Genomic DNA, 17,428 nt, shown 5'->3' on the forward strand with positions numbered 1-17,428 from the left:
AACGCTCGCGAGACGATCAGACCGCGAAGCATCCCCCGCCGAGCCCGTCCTGCTCCCTTGCCTGCCTTTCGCCCCTTCACTTCTCCAGCCGGTGGGGTGGAAGTGGAGGAAGTGGCTGTCTGATCTCGGACGGAATGACAATAAGACTCCCCTTTGATTAATCGACGGAACAGAGAGGAGGGAGAGACAGAGAGAGGGAGAGAATGAGTAAGTGAGAGAAAGAGGGAATTAGTCCTCTCGAGACGGCGGATTGTTTTGCAAGTGCTAAGAAGTTCCGACTGTTAATAGAACTGACTAAATATAACTCTAACCGAGTAACTTAGACATAAATCTACCGACTCGAACTTAAGCGATGTCTCGAATAGCATCGCGCATTGAAATGTCACGCTTCTTCATTAAAGTCGACAAGATTGTTCAAACGAATTAATACATAATGCTCTCTTGTTAAAATGAATTAATACGCAATATCTTCCTGATAATAAGAAGATATATAAGAAGATATATAAGTGTCGATCTATGGAACGTCGTCCGGAACGCTATAAGACGCTATAAGAACGTATCGAAGTGTAACAAGTGCAACGATTAATCAAGTGATTGTCCCCCAACTGAAAGTTGCTCGACTAATCCTTTTCGTTGCATTCGATCGTCGAAGAACTTTGCAGACACAGGGTTGTGCGGGAGGGCAAGGTGCGCGACAATAACGCGAATGAATTCGGGAGGAGACGGGATAAGTAGAGTGGATCGAAATTAGAATCGTGTGCAGCCAGTGGAAGAGGGTTGGCGCTTGATCAGGCGAACCGGCCGACTTGAACTCAAACTGCACTACTGAAAAGAACTCATTTGTTTAAAGAGATCTTTTGCATTGCGGTGTATCTCTGTAAAATTGTGTGTTACACGAGTGGAAAATATTCGACAAAGTGCGTCTCTACTCGCGAAGCGACAATAATAAAACGCGCACGATGCATTAACAGTATCGAAAATAATTCATAATAATCGATCATAAAACGTCGACGAGAAATATCGACGGGAATTCCGATGCCAGCCGGATGTTTTCGAATGTCCATCTTTATTTGAGCCAGCGACAGGCGTCAATTTGAACGGTGAGTAATCTGGACCTCCATGCATCTTCCTGGACGAGTGACGAATGCCGGGATGTAATCGACAACGATAACCGAACGTTAACAAATCACAGTGACGACAACGGGAAAATTTGTGCGGCCATGAAAAGGCGATAAAGTATAAGAAGGACTGAGTGACAAAACTGCTACTATTGAGATCTTGGAGTTTAACAAGAGTTTGATGAGCACATGAGAAAAATAATGGTAATGCATGTAGCAGCGGCAATGAGTACAATTCAACCTTAGATCCGAGGACAATAAAGTTAAACGAGGGTAATCGAAAGCAACCACGTGAAACAACCGAGTAGCCACTGTTAAACTCGATATCGCAACGTAATAAAAAAATCGACGATATATTTTAACAATCGGATCGGGAAATAAAAATAGTGACAGTAATAGGTGCGAGAGCGTTTTGCTGAAACATTAAGTTGATACAAAAGGTTTGTTCGTACGACTTTTTATCTGTCTTTCTAGATATTATTTACTCTTTATCATTAATTTTATCAATCCTAATAACTGCACGCAAATTTTCAAAAATTTCAAATTTAAATATTAAATATTATTCATTGATAAAAATTTAACAAAGAATCTTGCTAACTAAAGAAATTTTATTGTTTAAAAATATCTTTTTTTATTTATTATTGCATAAAATTTGATATAAATTAATATAACGATTTAAAAATTAGCGCAAAATATACTTTAACATTTTAAAATAACAACGAAAAGAAGAGAAGCACGAAGGCAATTTTTTGCACTGATTCTCAGCAGTGATACAGTGCGACGAGACGCGGACTAAGAGACGCAGTGAAGAAAGCGCAGTTTTGTCATCCAGGCACTTCGATGTGCCTCGATGGTAGGCGTTCGAGCTTAAAGGATCCACGCTCGAGACGGTGAGTGAGGTTGTCCTGCGTGTTCGTCGTCCTGCATACGCGGCCGGAACAAGAAGCCGGAGCAGGGACAGGTCCTTCCCGGTGTGGAATGATAATAAGGAGGCGCCGTACCCGCGGGGTGGTATTATGCTGGAGACGACGGATTTGAGCTTGCCGCCCAAGTGCCCGGCGAAGGCATCGCAGCCCTTTCGTGGGATGGCACTCGGGACGCTGGTCGAGATAGCGGTGCGACTCGTGATTAGCGGCTACATATTCGCCGTGGTCGTCTATGTGAACGCCAGCGGCAACTGGGATAAGGACGATGACCTAGGTACGCGCGGCACGAGCACGAAACGGTCGCACGAACAGCCGAGATTAACCACTTCCCTCACCCGCGAGAGCGATATTCGCTTTTCGACCGTGTCCCAAAATTGCCGGTTATCCTGACTTAGAGACCAATTTTCTCCATTTTTTTCCTTATAAAGATACAAGAGACTTTGCAATTTGCAGGATTAAATCAATATTGTTTGTTGGTAAAAATAAATTTGACACTATATTTTTCCATAAATAATTTTTTAATTTTCAGCGTTTTACGTTTTTCTTACACTCAAACTTCAAAAATTTATCAAAATAATTCTTAAAGTTATAATTAATAAATATACTTGTTTACTTAATGTATAATTAAATTAAATTTATCAATTACTCGAGCAGGTTTAATTTAATAAGTAAAATTTCATTTTTGAAAGTGGATAGATGTTTAATTTAGTTTAGAACGAAAGGAGAGTTCTTCCACCGCTAATTACTCGAAAACTATCGGTACTTCAATATTCTCTCATTGAGAAAAACATCGATATTCAAGTTAACGGAGGAATATATGGTCGAAAATTTATCTCGTGATTTAGGAGCATAAAACGGTCGTTTGTTATTTTTTTCTTTTTTTGTAATGGAATGTGAAAATGTGATTTAAAAAAGAGTAGTTTACAAAAAGAATGTATATGAGTGCGTAGATATGTGTTTTCACAAAAAAAAATATTTTATTTTAATCGTTATTAAAAAAGAGAGAGAAGATGAGAAAATTGAATAATAAAAAACGTTGAAAGGACGTTGCGGTCGGTTTCCTGTGAAAATACTCGGGGAAGAAAATGGTTAAGTGAAGCTGCGCTTAGCAATTCGCTGCTTTCTGTAGATTATATTATTTCGTTGTGCGATATATTGCTAAAGATTAACAAAGAAGGAAAAATTTTTCTTGATCAGAGCCACAATGGGTCCCTTAATTCTGCTGGTAGCTTCGTTTGCCGTGCACACTCAGCATGTCCGGCGCAGAATGGAACTCTATATGGCTTTTGTGCGCAAAATGGAACCCAATACGTATTTCATAAATGCATATTGAAAAGTGGAAAACTGACAAAGTCATGAAATTGAAAACTGTTAGAATCGATATTTACAAAGTTATGGCATTTTTTAAAATAAAACTAGGTCGAAACGCAAAAGCAAGACTGAATATAGTCCCTTAAAACGTGATGAAATAATAAATAAGTTCCCGTTAATGCATAACGGTTAATACCTTGATCAAAAGTGCGGAGCTTTTACAAGTTTTGAATTTATAATCCGTCCTGCTTACAGCTGTTTGAAAATTTGCCAGGTAGATATTTCTAATTTTTCCTTCACCCTCGTAAATACGCGAACGGTTATTTTATCTTAAACTTTCTTTCACACAGACATTTTCCAGTTACATTTGTATCTTGATGTCAGTTTTTATTTATATCTTTGAAATGCCTTCAACATAGAAAATGACATGCATTTAAATAGATGGAACAGATAATAATCGCGCTGATACGATGCTAAAAAAGATAAATGGCTCGTGGCATGTACATTTTTCATCGAAGCGTCACAAACAAACGTAAAAGCGATATCCTGCCGGAAGAGTTCGTATTCGTGTTACAGACGTCGTTCGATTGATGAAAATTGCGGCGTATCGGAAAACGGAGAAATCAGACGCAAGCTTGTTGCGATACCGGAAATCACTCAGAGCGTGAAACTTGCTCAAAGAAATGTTACGCGGCGTAATTATATTTCGCGCTGCCGGGGTGGAAACTCTCCATTATGCGCGAAAACGAACTTCATTAGTGATATTTTTCAAGCTGCTTTCTCGTCTCTTTATTCGTAAGAAGCAAAGCAGCTTCCTTTTTACATGTTGCGAAGCAGGACTCTTTCTCGCGTCAGAATGGAATGTTAAATTGGAGGGAAATGTCTCTTAAGATATCTACACATTCTTGATGCTACTTTTTATTTCGTGAAACGTAACAATATTACTCGCTTAGAATTCAGAGATCTTTACAGCTGCGTTACTTCAAGGTAATTTAAAATCAGGCTAAACAATAAGAGGAAAAAATTTAATCTCAAGTTTTTCGCTGCTAAATCTCGTTTACCTGAATGGCTTGTAAGTTTACTTATAATACTTCCTACTAACTTAATAACTTTCCACGTTCTTTCGTGACATAAAAGCTGGCGTTACAGCTCATTTAACTTATTAACCATATAATTAGCAATTTGCAAAATGTCATGAATTGTTAAACATAATGCCTTCGAATATACATTAAGATTCAAAATACATAATATTATATAGCTCTGCATGCATTCGTCAGAATTATTAACTCAATTATTAAGCGACCCGTGATACTTGCTTCTGAGAAACAGTATTGTAAGTAAAATTATTCAAAGCGTTAAAGTTAATGAGATTTAACTAGAAAAGAAAAGTTGTTTACAGTAAAGTTCCAAAAGAATCATTTAAAAGACGTCGAAAAGATTTCATGATTTCTCGAACCTTCATTTCAACTATTTAAAGCGACTATGGATTAAAATAAGAATATTTACAGCTTGAAGGAAAGTTATTTATTTAGTAATTACTAAACAATATTATTTTCGTAAATGATATGGCTATTTTTACCAATCAATTGTCAAATTTTTACCAACCATTAAATATGCTACGCAGTTGGCTTTTGGTTTTGATAAAAAGAATTAATCACGGAATGTTACATGTTCAATATGTCCGAATCGTCAAATAAATAAATCCAGTAATAAGCATGCGTGGTCAAATAAACGTTGTGTTTGATGGACAGCTCGCGGCTTCATCTAGTTAAATTTCAATTAGTCGAGTTATGCATAAACTAAACATATTATATATCGTTATGTACCGGATCCGACCCAACGCGTTAATCACCTTTCTTCAACTTCTCCAGTGTCCACATCTAAGGTTAGCGCCGTACTTGGGCGAACCGCCACTTTGCCTTGCGACATTGAGCCGTCCACGCGAGAGGATCGCGTTTACATGGTCCTTTGGTTCCGCGATTATGCGGTGAAACCTATTTACAGGTAAGCAAATCCTGTCGCCGAGAAAAACTTAAAGATCTAAGAAAATCCTCGGAAAACGCATTAAAGAGGTACGATGTAGATATTTCAAAATAAAGAAATGCCGATTATTTTAGATTTCATTTAGTAATGCAACACATCTTTTTTTAATAACGGTTTATCATTCAGGTTAAAAGTTATTTAAATAAGAAGTAATACTTTTTTAAGTCTGTGCTCTAATAAAAATGTATGGAAATGTATTATATATAAGATAATGACAAAACCTTAATTTTTTTTATATTAGTACTTTAAGTAAAATACAAATCAAAATGATTATGTAAAGTTACATACGCGATGCAGAAATTAGTTGTCCAATAAATAAACAAAATATTTATTTGTTCTGAATCTCTGTTTAACTAATCAGAAAATCGCTATAAAATTTTTGCGCAAGTTATTTTAAATATTTAAAATATTTAGATTTTTGAATTTGTATAAAAATATTTAGATTTTTGTTATTTTTGAAATTTTAATTTATAATAATAAAAATAACAACAAATAAAATAAACACCAAAAATATAAATTGCTCAATAAAGATAGAGTTCAATAAAGTTATAAATACAACTTTTCTTTATATACAGTTTGTTTAAAAGTACAAATATTAATATATGTGCTATGTATGTCAATCGAACCTTCTTAAAAAAAAGAAATAAGATTCAGGGTTACGCGTGAATTATTTACAAAATGAAATATGTTTCGATGTGCACAGTTTCGATGTGCGGGGACGGGCTTTTAACAAGGCCCTGAACTGGTCGGACAGCACTGCTGTAGGGCCCAGGGCCTACTTCGTCACCGTGACGAAGCCGGCCGCGCTCTCTTTGGAGGCGGTCCAGCTGGATGACGAAGGGATCTACAGATGCCGGGTAGACTTCAAGAACTCGCCGACCAAGAACTTCCAAGTGAATCTCACAGTGATCGGTGAGGAAACTCATTACCGTAATGACCGCGTAACAACTCCAGTATGATTAACTGCGTCTCGGTATATCGCGTAAAACAAAGATCATACTGAGCGAAGGGTGCTAACAGAAGAAGAAGGAGAGCGAGAATTAGCTGCAGTTAACGTCGACCGATATGCAAGATCTTTTTTCATCTCGACGCGAAGTTAAACTTACCGGAACAATCTCCGTCTCGCGCGATTTTGCTAATTGAGGGGCCCGCGTTGCGACGATCTAACCCACTTTTCTTCGAACTTCGCGGGGGCAAAGAAGGGAGACGAATTAATCGAAATTTCATTTTTGCAAGTTTAAAATTAACTTTTGCGAGCTCTCCTTAAAAAGTCGGAATAGACCGTCCAGGCTATTATCCGTCAATTATGGAAAGCGAACCACCCTGTTCGTGGAAATTGTTCGCAGTGCCACCGCACCAGCTACTCATTTACGACAGCTCCGGGGTGCAGGTGGAAAACGTCGCTGGACCGTTTCAGGTTGGCATGGAGTTCGGTCTGTCCTGCGAAGTGAGAGGAGGTGAGCACACCGTATACCGATTCGTCTCTTTGTGATTTGTCCTTAGGTAAATTTACGTGCAAACACAAGAGTCGGTGATTCTATCTGTGTCTTGAACTTCCGCTCGCGGTTATTTACATTACGTTCTCGGTTTCCATTCATGCATATTTGACATTCTACTATGAAAACCGTAAATCAACGCGTTATCGTGCATTTAATTGTAATTTGGGACACGCAGTCCGCATGCATCGAAATTTCTTTATAATCTCTCCTCACACAATTAACATAATTAAATGACAGAGACGGGAGATACGAAATACGGTATTTCGAGGTAAAGCAAATTTCTCGTCGCATAGTTTAAAAGCTGCGATGAATTTAGCATTATGCATGTGTGTGTGTGTGTGTGTGTGTGTGTGTGTGTGTGTGTGTGTGTGTATGTATGTGTGTATAATTACGCGTTCTCGAGTTTGTAAAATTTTATCCGTTAATTCCTCCCTGAGAGAAATCAGGTTTCTCATTAATATGTTTAGTCGAGATACGAATCTCGGCGAGAGAGCGACAAATTACCCGACCGAACCCCTTCGTTTTAAGCGCGTATAAATCGCGACGTGACTCTCTCTCTCTCTCTCTCTCTCTCTCTCTCTCTCTCTCTCTCTCTTTCTCTCAAGATCGCGCGAATAAATAAAAAGAGAGGAGGTACTATCGCGGGTTAGCGTTAGCAATTAAATACGAGTCCGGTCTCTAAGTGGCCGGGTATTACGCGGGCGCGCCCGATCGGAGACACCCAGTATTAAGGGTAATTATGGTCCCGGTGATTTGTCTGCTGTCACGCGAGACTGATCGACGACGAGACGAGGGGTAGGGAGAGTTAATTAGCCGCGTATAATTTCCGTGCTTTCCGCGCGCGATTATCCCACACGAAGGGAAACCTACGCCGGTGGTGAGCTGGCTGGTGAACGGTAAGGAGGTGGACGGCAGACTCGAGGAGTTCGGCCAGAACATCGTCGTCAGCAAATTGACGGTGCCGCAGCTGCGGCGAGAACACCGCAACACCACGTACAAATGCCAGGCGGCCAACACGCATCTCATACCGCCGCTGGAGAAGACGGTGATCCTCGACGTTTATCGTGAGTACTTTTCATCCAGAAGAAAATTTCCGTAGAGAAACTTTTCTCTCTTCGTCGGCGCGATACAATCAATTTTCTCCCGTCCGACAAGTGCACGTAGCGTAAATATTTGTAGGAATTTGCATACATTTATGTTTTTACGGAAAATTGATGTACACATACTGACACTGTTCTTCATTTAAATTTCACATGCGATAATTTTTTCGTATAAAAGCAAATGAGTTTTAAAGCTACCAAATGACGAAAAGTTACAAAAGGCTGAGTGTCATCCAAAGGTTAACATGTTGGTGTCGTCTCGTTTTGACGCGCGCAAAAGCGCAGTTGGCCGCATTTAGGAAGTTGCACGTGTCGTCGGAGATCTCAATTAAACGGGGTAACGAGCGCATTTGACAAAAATATGACATTTATTTACCACAATATATTGGTTACACAACCTCTAATTACGCTTTTGCAAAGTTAATCAAAATGCCCCGCGGCATTCAACATGTTAATAATTCATATTAGTTAAATTTCGACCGCGGAAAGTAATCCTTTCTCATTTCTGTTGTCGGTCCGATAAATTATTGGCAGGTTTGTAGGAGCGCACTGACCCTGGCACATGGATAACCATCATGACACACACACACACACACACACACACACGCACACACACACACACACACACACACACACACATCGCGAAAATAAATTTAGCTTTCTTTAATTATTCAACTTGAACAAATCTCGAATGAGCGGAATAATCCGTTCATATTTGTAAATCCTTTTAACTGACTATTTTTATCAAAAGCGATGTTTGTAAGCTTCTCTGAAACCGATATCGATCAGATTAATATTAAGCACACATTATATGTACTCGTTTTAATTAAAAAATCATCGACCTGCGATTTACTAGATTGTTAAAAAGGTTTTAAATATCCTTTAGAGTTTTAACACACAAAAAACGGTTTTTACATTCAAATGTAGAAACAATGACGATTATTTCTCAAAATAAAAACTATCATGTTCAATAACTATTCGCTACCAGCTGCCGGTTTCGGTACCATTCTGGTTCCTTTAGAGCTCCAGCAAAGAAGCTGCGTCACGACAAGCTGACTTGTTCAACAGTTTCGAATCGTCATCCTTGCAAGAAATGTTTGAGCGAAACAGGCCATAGCCAAACGGTACAAGATTAGCAACTTACAGCAGATGTAGTATCTCGAATGCCATCTAGACGAATGACATTGAAATCAAATCCAGCAACTAACAAACTGATGATTATTGAATATGATGGTTTCTATTTTGAAGAATAATTGTTGTTGTTTTTATACGCAAAATTTGTTTGCGTATATGTAAAAATTGTTTTTATATGTAAAAAAAATCGCCCCCAAAGAGCGATTCAGAACTTTTTTACAATATAGTAAATTCTGCTGTACTACACGAAGCTTTTTTTTCGCTGAATTGCTAGCTAAATTTGCGTGCTTACTAGCTTACTGCCGTCTTGGCAGCGGTGCTGGCAGTGCTGCTGACTATGCTGTTAGCTTAGGTTCAGTACGAGTTTTCGTGTTGGCTGAGCAGTTGGAATTTGACAGAAAGTATTTGACGAAAGTCCGAATAAGTAGACCATGAAGCAGATCGTTGCTAATACTTACATCATCATAAAAGTACAATTGTTTTTAATTTATTATCATAAAGAGAATACTTTGATCATATAACTAAGACTGCGTCTTGATTGACTCTCGCAATAAATCACAAGGTCGTGCAAGAAAAATACCATTTAATCTATCATGAAAATTCTGTAAACTAACAAATAGTCAGCAGGCTATACAATTTTCATAACAGCCAGCTTGATCGCTAGTAAAGTAGCACATTGTTACATATCAAAGGAACAATAGTGATCCAATTTCTTAAATTAAATAATATTTTATTATTTTTAATTTCCATGTGTATCAAAATGTAAATCAATACATTTCTATGATTAGTTTCAAAGTAAACAACGTTTATATTAACGTATATGCACGTAATAAATAATGAATTATGTTTCAGTCAAATTTAATACACTTTATTGAGTTAAATTGTTTAATTCCACTGTTTTAGTTAAATTAACGATTGAGTAAGAGCAATAGCGACCTATAGAAGTGAAAAAGTTAAAAATAATTCAAATTGAATGTAATTTAATATTATAACAGCTCTTGCAAGGAAAAAACAATTTTGCTGAAGTAACTAAAAATTCAGCAAGATATAGAGCTGAAAATAATTTTGTTAAATTATGTACAAAATATTATGTTGGTCGTTCAAACTAGTTGTTAGAATGTCAAAATTATTTTAATGATCCAAATTTATTTTCAAACCTGTATCTACCTAAATTTTCAGATAATCTAATAAAATCGTTCTTTCCATATTCAAGCAATCCAGCAGAAAGAAAGGCATTGTGTGCTGTAGGCTTAACGCGAGACACACAATGAATTTAAAAAGCGGTGAGCGTCACAGAAGCTTGACAGGACATTAGGAGAGGATTTGCATTCTAAGTATTAATTATAAATCCTTCCGACCTTAGTGATTTTTTGACATCCCGGATCGAACTTGAAACTTTTAAAGAGAGATGTAAAAAAACGATTAGTAGTATTACTCGTTACTAGGGCGCAATAAATGCGATTTACTGGTTGGTTCTAGTAAAACCACTTACTGTGAAGATACTGTCGAAGCTAACGGTCATGGAGACGGAAAAGGACTACTCCATCACCTGCGAAACGACAGGCTCGCATCCCCGCGCTCGCATCATCTGGATCGAGGGAAACGAGACGTTCCGGAACAACAAGGTCGATAACGAAGTATTTTGAAACGTCGATGTCGCACATGTCGATATTTTTTGACATGTTCCCCTCCACCTGAATTATCGCGAGTTTCCTGCAATTTTCGAACATATGTGCCAGCAGGTGAAGGAAAGTGGCAACGCGTCGGTGGTGCTGAGTACCCTGATGTTCTCACCCATCCCCGACGATCACGGCAAGATCCTCAAGTGCCGCGGCGAGAATCCAGCCCTAGCGGACGCGTACTTGGAGGACTTCTTCAAGTTGAATGTCGTCTGTAAGTGGCGGGCGCCGTTTCTTCGGCGCCTCTTTTAACCACGCGACAAATCGGATTTCGATTACCGTGGAATCAATTTGTCGAGTGACATCTTTATATTTGTAAAAAAATTGTTGCATTTATAAATACGAATACGTTATATTTTAATACTGTATATTTTTTAATTTTGTATATTTTTATATTTTATATCACATTTTATAAGCCGTTTATCTTTATAGCATCATTTTTTTTTTTAATACTGCGATACATGAATTGTTTATCTGTAAAGAGTGCATCTGGTGATAGATTGGAAGTTAAACCACGGGATGTCCCATAAAAATATCTCGATTAATTATATATTTTTTTTATTTTATAATCCTTTTTAGTAGCAATTTTTCTAGTTCTGTGATGCATGAATTGTTTATCTGTAAAAAATGCATCTCGCTATTGTAGATCGGAATTATTTAAGCCACAGAATGTGAAAATATCTCAATGAATTAACATTTATTGACTGCAGTGATATTTGCTCATTAATTAACAGTTGATAATTCAGATTTTGGAGATTTAAAATCGAATATAATGTAAATGGAACTCAACAAGTTTCACTGTGTTTCGTAATCTAAAATGTATGAAAATGGAAATCTGTTAAATCTGTTAAATCCATTGTACACGAAGAGTCGCATGTCTTATTAATATCGTCTCTCCCCCCCCCCCCCCTCCCTCTCTCTCTCTCTCTCTCTCTCTCTCTCTCTCATGTATTCCGACGGCTTCAATATTCCACGTCCATTTTCTCTGAATCCGTCGAAATATTTCATCGTGGTCACGTACATGAAACATTAAAAAACCAAAAAATTCTCTCTCTCTTTCTCTCTTTTTCTGCAGTCCCGCCTAAAGTTCAGCTGCATCTGGGCAGCACTCTGAACGCGGAAAACATAAAGGAAGGCGACGATGTGTACTTCGAATGCAAAGTCCGCGCCAATCCGGAGCACCACAAAATTACTTGGCGCCACAATGTAAGTCCCACCATCAGCAACGAATCCACTTTAATCCCGGTGTGTTTACCTTTGCGAGGCACTGGCGTCTCACTTTTAAAATTTCGATTGCTTCGCCTCTCCACTAAACAGTTCCCGAGTTTCGGAAAAAAAGGCGATTAAGCGCGAGAAGCACACACAGGGGTCTGAAAAATACCGGGATTCCCGAACTTTACATTTCTATTCGCGAAAATCGATAATGATCTTTTTTTTCGATAAGGATCGATTCGAGTCACAATACCTTACGATGGAACTTTTAAAGCGTTATCTGAAACTTCCGAGAAAATGCCAGTTTGACGAAAGAAAAAAATAACTTTTGCTTTATGAGAGAAGTAGACTCGGAAATTTTCGTCTCTTCATCTCCGCATATGCATTCACTTCTCCGAGAGCGACGAATATCTGTCGCCTCGCGTTTATCGCACGGATATTCGTGACACGACTATTCATAAACGGAAATAAATTTCGCATTTTCTTGAAAAATTTCCACCTTTGCCTTCAACGTCGCCTTCGTCTCCATAAAACGGAAAATTTGAAAAAAGTGTATACGAAAGCTCCAAATATACATACACCAAACTGAGAATAAGAAGATCCATTAAAAGGGAATCCGAACGGTGAAAACGAATTTGCGCGAAAAGTTTTACATGAAATCTATTTGTCATCTGCGTTTCTTATTATCGAAAAAATATGGCAGAAAAACCTATCGTACTGAAATCTCAACCCCCGTGTTAAACGCGTTAATCCATCAATGACAGGGCGGCGTGCTGACGCAAAACTATTCGGCCGGTATCATCATGAGCACCCAAAGCTTGGTGCTGCAGGGCATAGGACGCGACAACGCGGGAAATTACACGTGTCTCGCCAGCAACGACCGTGGGGAGACGACGAGTCCAATTGTGAACCTGAGAGTGCAGTGTAAGTAGATACGACAAGTACGAATCGATAACAAGGATTTCAGAAAGCGAATGTGTAATCTCGGTGAGTATATACGCCGCTGATTCGAGGATGAATTGAATTTCAAGTTGAAATCTTCGAATCGTCCGCGAATAAAAGCAAAATTGGAAATGTTATTTCATAAAAGTAATAGTAACGCGTTATTATCATTACTTTTTGTAAAAAGTAATTCGGTACCGTTACTCGGTCCTAATTTTAAAAAGTAATGTGTTACTGTTACTTCAAAAATAATGATTCGTTACTTTTTTCCATAACTTTTTTGTAATGTTAAAGTAAAACGTTAGCTTAAAAAATTACACTTTAATAATCAATATTAATTGCGTAAATCAATATTAAAACTTAAATTCTAATATTAAATAAAGAATTTTTTAGGATTGTAAATGTGAATATACAACAAAATGTGGTCTATTGTGTATTAAAATTTTAAGCTATTCTTATAACAAGCTTTTCTTTATATTAAACTTATATGTAATAAGAAATAAAAACTGATCGAATTAATGTAACAACATAATGTAGAGAGCGCTTTAAGATTTATTAAAAATTTTTGTTTTTAAACATCAAAAATCGTTATTAAAAATGCAATTGCCAATATTGAAAATTAAAAAATTTTTTAATAGATTACGTTACATATACATATATTTTACAGATTTTTAGTATTGGCAGAAACTATTGGAATGTAGCCTAAAATATAAAGTATAAAACATTTTTCGATATTTAAATTTTATTATAAAATATTTCTAGATAATTATAAAAATAATGAATTCTATTGAATAGTTATAAAGATAAAAAAGGTTTGAAATAACGATAAAAATACGGCTAAATTTATTATTGTTCCTGTAAAAATGTAATGACATCACTGTTATTATTACAGATAAAAAAGTAACGATGATTATCGAAAAAAATTAAATTAATTATCGAAAAGTAGTAACGGCATTATAAAGTAATACGTTACTTTCCAACCCTGAATGAAAGTATTTGCGCCATAATTTATGGCGCTTAATATATTTCTCGCAAATAAATTTAGATCTTTGCACATTCGTTGTTTATGATATAAATAATTATGTAAATATAATTATTAATATGAATATATGTATTTATTTATTTATATCATAAATTATAACAGTACAGTTACATAAGAATAAATTATTCACATGTTTAATTATTAAAAAGATATTATTGTATGGGAGAATTAACCTCCGACCTTTTCAGAGCTAAAAGTTAAATTTAACTATGTTGTTTCTACTTCCTCCAGTAAACTCCAAAATACGCGTTACACAATATGCCAACCGCGCGTAATTGTGTTCGGGAGCGAAATATCTCGGACGTCAGATATGAGGGATTACATTTTAGAAGCCAATTTATTTTCAACCGTCTCGTCTAAGCCCTACGGCGAACAATATAATTCTCCCGATTAAAGGCGAATAAAACGGCTCTTAAACTCGGCATAATCCCGCTGTCGAAGTTCCGCCGATCAATAACGGAGACGAAAAAGAAAAAAAAAAGAGAAATTCTACGTTTTTATCTTGTTCAACTGAAGAACGCGTGTGTGTTGTGTTTTCCATTCTTTTTCTTCTACGTACTCTCCAGTCGCGCCAGTTTGCAAGATGAAGGAGGTGACGATAATCGGGGCTTCCCTGGAGGAGTCCGTGAAGGTTCGCTGCGAGGTCGACGCCGACCCGAACGAGGTTGACTTTGTCTGGGAGTTCAACAATAGTGGCGAGAACTTCGAAGTCGCGCCGGCCAAGTTTGACGGCAACAACGGCACCATGAGCGAGCTCGTCTACACCCCCGAATCCGAGAGGGATTATGGTGCCCTGACCTGTTGGGGTAGGAACGCGATAGGGAAGCAGGAGGCGCCCTGCATCTATCAAGTCATTCCGGCAGGTGATGTCCTAAATGCTTATCATTATGAAAAAAGAAGTGAACAAAAAAAAAAGTGAAAAAGAGAAAGATAGAAATCGATGGGAATTTATTCCACTGCACTTCTGCTTTTTTCATTGCGAATCATAATCTGGAAGAAATCCTGTCGCTTCTGCTCTTTCAAAGGCAAACAAATGCGTCCGAGATTCTGAAAATATTTAAATATCATATGTACTACTACATCTCGCGTCGAAAACACATAATATTTAGATGTCCATATTTAGAACTCAACGCAACTATTTATACTTTCCTTTTTTCTACCCGACTCCTAGCCAGCTTATCGCGCCGTACGTCATAAACTCGAAAATATTTGTTTTATCGTTTATTTCTGCAAGACGAGCTGTGTACGTTCCATCATAGTTTACTTAAACCGTACCCCTTTTGTATCTGAGAAAGAAAATCAGATGTTGAAGAAAAATGAGAAACATTCGCCTTTAATTATATTTTTCTTTTCTGACATGTTCTATGTGCAACTTCGTATAATATTTTTCTAACTTTCTCAGTAGTCGAATCAAAATATAAATTCGTCGAATCTCTAACAAAGAAATGTGCTACGTTGTAAAAATAATATCAAAAAACTAACATTACCAATCGAAAAATTACATTTGAAATAGGTATTCTAGCTGATCAAATCTTGGGATCCTATCCGATTTGGATTCTGTATCCGACTTCTTGGACCGAAACAATGTTTGATCATTTTAATTTAGACATAAAATATCTCGAGAACAATGCATTTTTGAAAAAAAAAGTTTCAAATAAAAGTTGTAAGATTCGAAGAGAGTCATTAGATGAGTTTCTTAGATTTTGGATTCAGGGCCTTATTGGGCCCAAGTTGGTCAATGAGTCCTGAACTCAAAATTTCAGTAGCTCATCTAATGATTTCTCTAACAACTTACAACTTTGGCCTCTTTAAACCCAACAACTTTTATTTAAAACATTTTTTTTTAATGTAATTTTTTTCTCGATATTTTGTGTTTAATAATTGTAAATTAAAGTGGCTAAAGTTCCGGCTTAAGTTGGATACAGAATTCCAATGTTTGATGACCATCTAGAATACTTATTTCAAACGCGATCTTTCAGTTGGTAACATTAGTTTTTTTTTATGACTTTTGTGATGTAGTTCCCTTGTAAATAAAGGTATCCCTTTTGATTAAAATTCTAAAAACTCAATGCGAAAAATGTGTCTGAGCAGTTAAACCGAATCCTCTGAACAATTGCACCATCAAAGCATCGCTCAATCAAAGTTCGGAGATCCTGGAGGTCGAATGCGTGCCGGGATATGATGGCGGACTCCATCAGGAATTTCGACTAGAAGCTTATGAGGTGCTGACCGGTAATCTCCGGGTGAACGCGTCCAGCGTGTCGGCCGATGTGCCAATCTTCCGAATCGCCGTGGCTGATCTTCTACCAGCCACTCACTTCTACTTGGTGACCTACGCCGTGAATGCCAAAGGCCGTAGCGAAGTTTCGCTGTTAGAAGATATAATGCTGCGCGACTCGGAAAAGCATACAGGTAATTAAGTTATAAAAAGGAAGTTATTCTGCAAAAGTGTCAAAATTGAATTTTCATCGCGTGATAAATGTTTCTCTCTTTACTTTTATATTTTATCTGGATATATCCGTGTATAAAATAAATAGTATAATAAAAAAAACTTTATCTCCGTTTTTTATAACAACAATAATAGATAGAAATGAAATGCTATAAGAACATTTCTATACGGATATGTTATATTAAATAGAAGTTTTTTTTTAAAGAACAACATTTCGAAGCTTTTTTTGAAACTGATTTGATTTGGGATTCAGATTTAGAATATATTTCAGGTTTACCCTCAAGAATGAAAATTAATTTAGATGAAATTGATAATATCCTGCCAAAAATTGTCTTATATAAAAGGGATTGACAGAGATTCATGATAAATAATTTAATTTAATACTTAAAATTGAAACGAATAATGAAATTCACTGATTATTTCGATTTCCATTTCTGACATATTGGCATCGTTAGTTATTTTGACAGAATCATAAAAGAATAAAAATTACATCTAATAATAATCTGTAATAATAAAACTAATAATAAAATGAAATACTAATTCAGATTTATTTAAAATTTCGTAAACTTATAAATCTGATAACTAAAAATAATCCGTAATATTTATAATTTATGTGATTTATTATTTGTCTTACAGGAAGAATCTATAAATATACTTTCTATTTATAATAAATCACGTTTATTGCATCTTTTATTAGAAATTTGCAATATGTATGATTTACCGTAAACAAATCTACTGCTATATATATTTTCATTCCACGAATGAAAAATAATTTATTTCTAACTGAAATATCTTACACGTATTATAATAAAAGACGGAATATATCAATTGGAGACTAGCAAATTTAACGCGTTCGTCATCATGCGCGTTACATGATTAACACAACTAATTACAATTTTTCTAATTACACAGCACGATATAAAATATATTTTTTAATAATATTAATTTCTTGTTGATTTTAATTACAATTGAT

The 17,428-nt window shown here is 36.5% G+C and overlaps 1 protein-coding gene across 2 annotated transcripts in view; it reads left to right on the top strand.

Moving 5' to 3' along the window:
* The first annotated feature begins 916 nt into the window (after window positions 1-916).
* LOC108686512 (nephrin-like) overlaps window positions 917-17,428 on the top strand; it is an 18,840-nt gene continuing 2,328 nt past the window's right edge. The window contains exons 1-12 of one of the 2 annotated variants that reach the window (XM_018191859.1): window positions 917-1,558; window positions 1,884-2,318; window positions 5,227-5,359; window positions 6,102-6,310; window positions 6,745-6,855; window positions 7,758-7,961; window positions 10,611-10,756; window positions 10,874-11,024; window positions 11,886-12,016; window positions 12,787-12,946; window positions 14,573-14,869; window positions 16,098-16,418. In XM_018191859.1, coding sequence (XP_018047348.1) covers window positions 2,135-2,318; window positions 5,227-5,359; window positions 6,102-6,310; window positions 6,745-6,855; window positions 7,758-7,961; window positions 10,611-10,756; window positions 10,874-11,024; window positions 11,886-12,016; window positions 12,787-12,946; window positions 14,573-14,869; window positions 16,098-16,418 — 2,047 coding nt within the window. In that variant the 5' untranslated portion in view covers window positions 917-1,558; window positions 1,884-2,134. The remainder of the gene's footprint in view (window positions 1,559-1,883; window positions 2,319-5,226; window positions 5,360-6,101; window positions 6,311-6,744; window positions 6,856-7,757; window positions 7,962-10,610; window positions 10,757-10,873; window positions 11,025-11,885; window positions 12,017-12,786; window positions 12,947-14,572; window positions 14,870-16,097; window positions 16,419-17,428) is intronic. The other variant, XM_018191860.1, reaches the window with a different exon arrangement.

Source organism: Atta colombica, unplaced genomic scaffold (assembly GCF_001594045.1).
Source record: "Atta colombica isolate Treedump-2 unplaced genomic scaffold, Acol1.0 scaffold187, whole genome shotgun sequence".
Lineage (NCBI taxonomy): Eukaryota > Metazoa > Arthropoda > Insecta > Hymenoptera > Formicidae > Atta > Atta colombica.